This window comes from Physella acuta, unplaced genomic scaffold (genome assembly GCF_028476545.2).
Source record: "Physella acuta isolate Inbredline_101_S28 unplaced genomic scaffold, ASM2847654v3 ptg001795l, whole genome shotgun sequence".
NCBI classification, from domain to species: domain Eukaryota; kingdom Metazoa; phylum Mollusca; class Gastropoda; family Physidae; genus Physella; species Physella acuta.
In genome coordinates this window covers 37062-45000 of record NW_026733305.1, presented here as the reverse complement: position 1 = coordinate 45000, position 7939 = coordinate 37062, and the positions used below count along the sequence as shown (strand labels likewise).

Here is a 7939-nt window from a genome sequence, read left to right as displayed (position 1 = left end):
CTGGTTCGACCATATACGCTCGTGGGGAACTGTTTTAAAGGAACGACCAGAACTGGATATACTAGAAGTTAACTACGAAGATCTGTCGGAGGTAGTTTGAGAATCTTTTCATTTGTTTTGTTAAGCTGTACATTACAGTACATGCGTGTTGTAATTTAGTTTCAGTGGCGTCTCTAGAGTGGGGGGGGGCGGTCTTCCCCAGGCGGCAAATCAAAACAAGCCCAATGCAGCGATGTAAATCAATCGCTGGTTGTTACAGTCTTTGGTCTTTTTACTTTCTCGTATATACGAAGTATAGAGAAAGTCTTGTAATCGTGCAAAAAAAATAGAGATTTTTACAAATCTCGACGTTTTACACCTCACTCATACGGAAAAACATTATTTTGCAATCTTGTCCGTATGTTTGTGTTTCTGTCTGTGTGTCTGTGTGTGTGTGTGTGTGTGTGTGTGTAAACACGATAACTTGAGTACCGTTACAGCTAGGTTGATGAAATTTTATATGTAAGTATTTTATCAAAATCGTAGATCCGTATTAGCTTTTGAGCGATTTCCGATAAACGGAAGTGGGACTTTTTTCAATTTGAATTTTTCAAAAGCCTATAACTTGAGTACTATTTCAGATTGATAAATGAAATTTCACACGTAAGTAAAAGATCTAATCCTCTAACTTCTATCAAATTTTTAGTAATTTCCGTTGACCGGAAGTAATAATTTACGCCATTTCCGATTTCTCAAAAAACGCTTGTAAATTTATAAAGTACTAATAATATTCCGCACTATTATGCACATTTTGTTTTGGCGTTCGCTTGGTGCGCAATTCTTTTTTCTATGAGATTCTATTCTATTTAAAAAAGTTTAAGTATTTAAAATGGATTTAAAATCATAACTATATCCCGAGTTCCCATCCCCTGTTGTTTTATCTAAGAATATTCGAGAAAGTTTAGGGGAGATCACTCCCGGTTTATTATAATAAAAGGATTGAAGACTCGCATTGTGTTAATTTTTACTTTCAAATGTTGTATTAAACCAACACGTTTCAATCGGATGATGGAGACACACAATGGCTATGTTAGTACCCTATAGTGACTAGAGTGAAATAGTGACCTACTGGTGGACTTAATGGACTGGTTATCTAACTGGCTTTGGCAGGAGCTGAAAAGTGATAATGATTTAAATGCGCAATGAAAGTATACATTTTAAAAAGTTATCTTCATGGTTATAGTTACATTAGGACCAGTATTACAACCTACCTTAGCACCTGTACTGACCATTCAGTCTTTGACACACAGGAGCCTCTGTTATAGTTATAGTTACATTAGCACCAATATAACAACCTACATCAACAACAGTAGTGACCTTTCAGTTGTTGATCAACAGGACCCACTGTTATAGTTTGACCATTCAGTCTTTGACCAGCAGCACCCACTGTTATAGTTTGATCATTCAGCCTTTGACCAACAGGACCCACTGTTATAGTTTGATCATTCAGCCTTTGACCAACAGGACCCACTGTTATAGTTTGACCATTCAGTCTTTGACCAACAGGATCCACTGTTATAGTTTGACAATTCAGCCTTTGACCAACAGGACCCACTGTTATAGTTTGACCATTCAGTCTTTGACCAACAGGATCCACTGTTATAGTTTGACAATTCAGCCTTTGACCAACAGGACCCACTGTTATAGTTTGACCATTCAGTCTTTGACCAACAGGACCCACTGTTTAGTTTGACCATTCAGCCTTTGACCAACAGGACCCACTGTTATAGTTTGACCATTCAGCCTTTGACCAACAGGACCCACTGTTATAGTTTGATCATTCAGCCTTTGACCAACAGGACCCACTGTTATAGTTTGATCATTCAGCCTTTGACCATTCAGCCTTTGACCAACAGGACCCACTGAAGAAGATACGTCAGATCGCGTCCTTCCTTGGCGTCTCGCCCACAGAAGAACTCGTTGCTCGGATCGACTCGGCCTGTTCTATTAATAGCATGCGCGAGCGCAAAGGTGGATTCTATGCCGACTCTCAAGGTCACTCCATCATGTACAGAAAAGGTGAGTATTTAAAAAATGTTATTCCAAGAAAAAAAAGGGCTGGGGGTGGGGGGGGGGGGGGTAAAAGCTAGATATTATTAATAAAAGACAGGGGGGGGGGGGGTAGGTATAAAAACTGTGCATCATTTATGTACTATTTATGTTATATTTACTAGGCTTGGTTGGAGACTGGAGAAACGAATTCACAGCAGAGGTCAATGACCTGTTTGATGGAGTGCTGAAAGAGAAACTGGTCGATTTGCAGAACTGTGGTTTACATTGGAGGTTCCAGTTGGATCAGTAACAGGGGCTGTGGTTTACATTGGAGGTTCCAGTTGGATCAGTAACTGGTGCTATGGTTTACATTGGAGGTTCCAGTTGGATCAGTAGCTGGTGGTTTACAATGGAGGTTCCAGTTGGATCAGTAGCAGATGCTTTGATCATTTGTGCTACTGGTCAAGTGGTCATTTGTACTGTTGGTTATTTGTTCTGCTGGCCGTGGTCATTCTAAACTGGTCATCTGTACTGTTGGTCAAGTGATCACTAGTCACTAGTGGACATTCGAAAACTGTATTGACTTTTACGTGTGGTTACTATTGAGAATTTTAAAATCTTTTCTGGTGTTTTCTAGACTTTTTTGGGGGGAAGTGGAGAGTTCATCATTACTTATTTTTGGAACATAATGAGTTGCGTCACCTTTCCTGCTGTTGCTTGTTCATAATTATGCTGAGGTGTCTGAAACAGAGTTCTTCAAGTGGTAATCATAAAGTGGTTCTCATCAAATGGTGATCATAAAGTGGTGATCATCAAGTGGTAATCATAAAGTGGTTCTCATCAAATGGTGATCATAAAGTGGTGATCATCAAATGGTGATCACATCAAGTGGTGACTTGTTTTGGTGCTCCATATTGTTAAGGTCAAACTCTGTAATAAGAACAAATGTCCAGCATGTAAAATTTAGTCCTTCATGTGAAATGCATTTTTAATTTACTCAAAAATTTAATTTAAAACATGCCTTAAATCACACAATTATTTGCAATTTAAATCAATAAATTAAGTTTGTTTCAGACAGTGCACACCCCCCCCCCCCCCTGCCTCACAAGCCCATTAAAGTTTTTTATAAACTCGTATCCACAACCAGTCAAAGTCCACTTGATCAAGGCTGTAACTTAAAGTCGTGACGTTTTAAGCCGCGTCTATTGTTGTCAGTCAAACAGCTTCATATTCATCATCTTTTTCCGTTCGTCTACATAAGACATACCGGGCAGGTGAAGTAGAGTTAATCTGTTTTAATGACATCGAGGGATAGCATGGTCAGCACTATTCCTGCAAGCCTTAGTTTTCCCCCAACATGAGTCAGGTACCCATCAGAGCTGGGTGGACTCTGAGACGTCATACAGACTCGAGTCGAAACTCTGGAGGATTTCAGATTAGCAGTCGTTAGCTCTACCATTTGACATTTACATTACTAGATTGAAAGGAATAATTTCCTAGGTTTTATATGCAACTTCTAGAGAACTTTAAAACTTTCGATAAATAAGATGTGATCATTATTATGTCCTATTTCAGCTTCACACTACTAGACTGAAATGAATAATTTCCCAGGTTTTGTATTAGAGCATTAAAAAACCTTCGATAAACAAAATGAGACCATCAAGCCTCCTATTGACCAATCACGTGTCATTGAACCCGTGTATCCTCCGCCCCGCCCCCCCCCCCCCCAATCCCACACTCCTTTAATGTGGGACAGCTCCTGACTTCCATGCTATTTCCTATTGACCAGTCACGTGTCATTGAACCCGTGTATCCTCCGCCCCCCCCCCCCCCCCCCAATCCCACACTCCTTTAATATGGTACAGCTCCTGACTTCCATGCTATTTCCTATTGACCAGTCACGTGTCATTGAACCCGTGTATCCTCCAACGAGCCACACTTCGTTTGCACGTGATATTTTTTTAATTTACATTTATAATTATATATAATGTAATACCAGATATATTTAGATAGTAGTAAAAGTCATCACGGAAAGACAACCTCTATTGGCGTATCATTTTCTTCCAATTTTTTGTCTCATTAAATCTAATACGCATGATTCCACCGACTGCACTTTACTCACGTTAATGTCAATAATAGCTGCCATCACGCTGAGGTAGAAAATTGCAAGGTTATCGGCCCGCGCTTTCAAGTGCAAATAAGGGCCTGCAATTAACGTTAAATACTCGATTAGAAGAAGTCATTAGAGCACCCTGGGATGTTTAATAACTTAAAATGTAATTACCCGCCATGATTAAATTATATTAAAAATTTCTTGCGCGTGCGGTATTGATTAATTTTTTTTATATACTCAATATTTTTTTTTATCAATATGTATGGACAGTATTTTTTGGGCTAAGAACATTTAAAAGTAATTTCTCCATTTTAAGGTTACAGCTAATTCTTTTAAACACTTTTAAACCAAAAATCTATCATTTAACATTGCTTTAAAAAAAACTTAACGTAATAGTATAATTTAATTCGATTATTGCACTTAATTTAGCTTTCGTATGTCGATGGCCACTCGTATGTTTCAGTATATTGCACTAAGTCATCTGACACCAATCTATAGTATCTTAAATACAAATACCTTAAGACACTTTATGTGTTATCCTAGCCGTCCAACATGGATTAGAACCCACTGTATCTGGTTTCCCTCTGTATAAGCACGGCAATGTCGTTCATGTCGCTGAGAAATATTCGGATTTATGCCACTGAATAGTTGTTAAACTTGTTCACTCAACACGCTTTTGTCTCGGTCAGTGTGTTACCCATATATTTTTTGTAGATGTTTTAGAATTTAAAGAAAAACAATCATACAAATCTAGTTCTCTGCACAATGTTTGAAATAGACCCTGATGAGATTGAAAGAATAATAATAGAACTAATCGAATTGTTATTTTTTACCAGTCGCCTCCACGATCTAATACTATTTAGTCAAAACACGACAAAATGAACTCGACGGACATTTCTAGTGTATCACGTGACTTTCCCCCTCACCCACACACCGTGGGTGAATTCATCCCCGTGGAGATATACGTCACCAACGAACAGCGAAGGATCGCCGAAATCGTCGTCGACTTCACCCTCTGTTTCGTCATCTCCTACATCGGCATCGTCACCAACGCCATCGTCATCGCCGTATTTGCCCGGCAAGGTTTCAAAGACAGCGTCGGCGTCTCCATGACGGTCATCGGCGTATGGGATTTCCTCAAATGTCTGGGCGGCGCCGCGCAGAGAATGTCAGGCCCCATCAGCTTGGTGTCCCCTCTCGCGGCCAAAAGCTGGATCAACATCTCCGTAGTCGTGTTCAACTACTTCATCTCTTTTTCAACCTACGTCGCCAGCGTCCTTGCCGCTTACGTCGCCGTTGAACGCTGCCTTTGCGTGAGCATCCCTTTTAAAGTGAAACAGATCATAACGCCCAAACTCACGTTAACCCTCTGTCTTGTTATTTCTTTCGTCGTGTTCGGCTGTTTCATGGTCATGTTTTTCATCTACGATATCCTGTGGGTGTACAGCGACCAGTACAACGCCACCATCGCTATCTACGTCAACAGCGATTTCTACTACAAGAACACGGGCCCGCTGTTCCAGTACTACAACCTGTCCGGAATCATTTGGCCCACGACAAGCCTGGGGGTCATCGTGACGCCGACGGTCATCATCGCGTACCATTTGAAGAAGTCTTCACAGTTTAGATCCGGAGCGGCAAATACGATCAAAGGTCTGTGTGCGTGTCTTTTTGTGTGTCTGTCAATGTATTTGTCTGTGTGTCAGTCTGTCTGTGTGTCTGTCTATGTCAGTGTTTCTGTCTGTGTGTCTGTCTGTTTGCTTGTCTGTCCGTCCGTCCGTCTATCTGTCTCTCTGTCTGTCTGTGTATGTAAAGACGATAACTCGAATACCTTTTCAGAGATTGACAGAATTTTACAAATATTAAATTGTATGTGCAGATTTCATTCAACTATTGAACGATTTCCGGTAACCGGAACTGCATTTTTTTTCGATTACTCAAAAACTCACTGCATTTGATAATTTACATATTATATTTTATTCTCTATGTTTTCCCGAAAAAAAAGCTATTTTTTTCACAAACCTCGCCTCTCTATCGCCCAATTTCACTTAAAGTTCTATCCCAACCTTTACTGTCATATAAGAATATACGAGAAAGTTTAGGGGAGCACACTCGTGTTTTTTTTCTCCACCAGACAAGACAGCCAATACCAAACAGCTGTCAACGCGAGACAGACAAGTGGTCAAAATGCTGCTGGTCGTCATCGGCGTGTACATCGTCAACCTCTCCCCCCGGATCATCCACTACACCGTCAAGTACTTCATCTACGAGTTCTACTTCCTGCGCCTCTACCACAACATCTTCCTGTGCATCACCTACATCCTAGCGGTCTTTGACCTCACTCACGCCGCCATCAATCTCTTCATATTCTACCCCATGAGTTCGGCGTTTAGGGACACTTTCTGGGAAATATTTCATTGCTGTTCAAAGCTAGGAGTCCGTAAAATAGACAAATCGTAAAGGCAATATATATATATATATATATATATATATATATATATATATATATATATATATATATATATATATATATATATATATATATATATATATATATATATATATATATATATATATGTATTTATATATATGTATTTATATATATATATATATATATATATATATATATATATATATATATATATATATATATATATATATATATATATATATATATATATATATATATATATATATATAAGAAGCTGTTGTTGTTTTTTGTTGTTTTTTTTATGCTTGTTAATTTATTTGCGTCTAATAATTGTAGGTCTACTTAACCATTTTTTTAAAGAATGTAAATCTTTGATATTGTTTAATAAAAACGTTATTATTATAAAGACCGACGATTACTGACATCTTTAAGTAAAGGGTAAAAATATCGTATTTAGATATGTGATTTCTTTAAGTTAAGCAAAGTTTTATTTTCAAGTGAAACAGAATATTGTGAACATATCTTGGAAACAAGAAAATAATGTTCAGATTATGACTTTCTTTTTACATTATTAACTATGAAACTTTGTATATTTGATTAAAAAGTAACAGCTGCTAAATAAATTTACAGTTTCAACCTTGACATTTCATAAATTAAAAATTTGTGTAATTCACAAAGAGAATTTAAAAATAGTGTTTCATGGCCCGAATTGAACTCATAATTTCAAACGCGGAGTTTAGCCAAAAATATTGTTTTTTCTCCACTACACATGAGCCACTACCTTAAACCGGGTTATTCTCGGATAACACCTAACATTGTTCTAGACCCAATATTAAAATTTATAAAAAAAAATAAAAACAAAAAAAACAATATTCTGGAATAAATTGTCCAAAAACTCCTGTTGTTTTAAAATAATAATTCAATAAACAAGTACGGTTACTCACTGATCAATTTTTAAAGATCTCTCACGTCACACGCATTAATTCCCCTTGAACTTTTTACAACTGCTCGACCGATAGGAAATTCTAATTGAGATATCTGCCGATCGCCTTTGTTTTGATCTATTCACGTCCCCCGCTTGGAAGTAATAGACTGCCCACACCCTTGAAAAACCATCAACAAAACCTCAGGGAATTTAAGCTGCAATTGCAACTGTAAAAACAAAAATTATTTTTTCAATTTTCCAGTCTACCCCCATCTTTGAAAAAAAAACGTATAAAAACCATCGTTTTCATTCACAGTAAATCAAACTTGTTTTTGTGTAAAGAGTGTTTAATTACAACTGCAAATTTTAATCTAGAGAGAGAGAGAAAAATATCTACATTTAAAATAATTAACTTTGCTTGACGTAAATAACAAGAGTT

At 37.6% G+C, this 7939-nt stretch overlaps 2 protein-coding genes across 2 annotated transcripts in view; both read left to right on the top strand.

Annotated features, from left to right (window-relative positions):
• The window catches only part of LOC131930525 (sulfotransferase 1B1-like), a 4659-nt gene extending 2300 nt beyond the window's left edge, over positions 1-2359 (top strand). Inside the window, exons 3-5 of the mRNA XM_059287051.1 lie at positions 1-91; positions 1854-2058; positions 2214-2359. The exon at positions 1-91 is cut by the window's left edge and continues 51 nt beyond it. Coding sequence (XP_059143034.1) covers positions 1-91; positions 1854-2058; positions 2214-2341 — 424 coding nt within the window. The 3' untranslated portion in view covers positions 2342-2359. The remainder of the gene's footprint in view (positions 92-1853; positions 2059-2213) is intronic.
• Positions 2360-5022: 2663 nt separating this feature from the next.
• LOC131930524 (uncharacterized) lies at positions 5023-6604 on the top strand. The gene is made up of 2 exons (XM_059287048.1): positions 5023-5809; positions 6279-6604. The coding sequence occupies exons 1-2, from the start codon at positions 5023-5025 to the stop codon at positions 6602-6604; spliced, it is 1113 nt and encodes a 370-aa protein (XP_059143031.1).
• The last annotated feature ends 1335 nt before the right edge of the window (positions 6605-7939 follow it).

Coding starts and splice junctions, on each gene's coding strand:
- LOC131930524 (XM_059287048.1), top strand. CDS start 5,023: ATGAACTCGACGGACATTTCTAGTGTATCACGTGACTTTCCCCCTCAC. Junction 5,810..6,278: donor GATCAAAGGTCTGTGTGCGT/GTCTTTTTGTGT, acceptor TTTCTCCACCAG/ACAAGACAGCCAATACCAAA.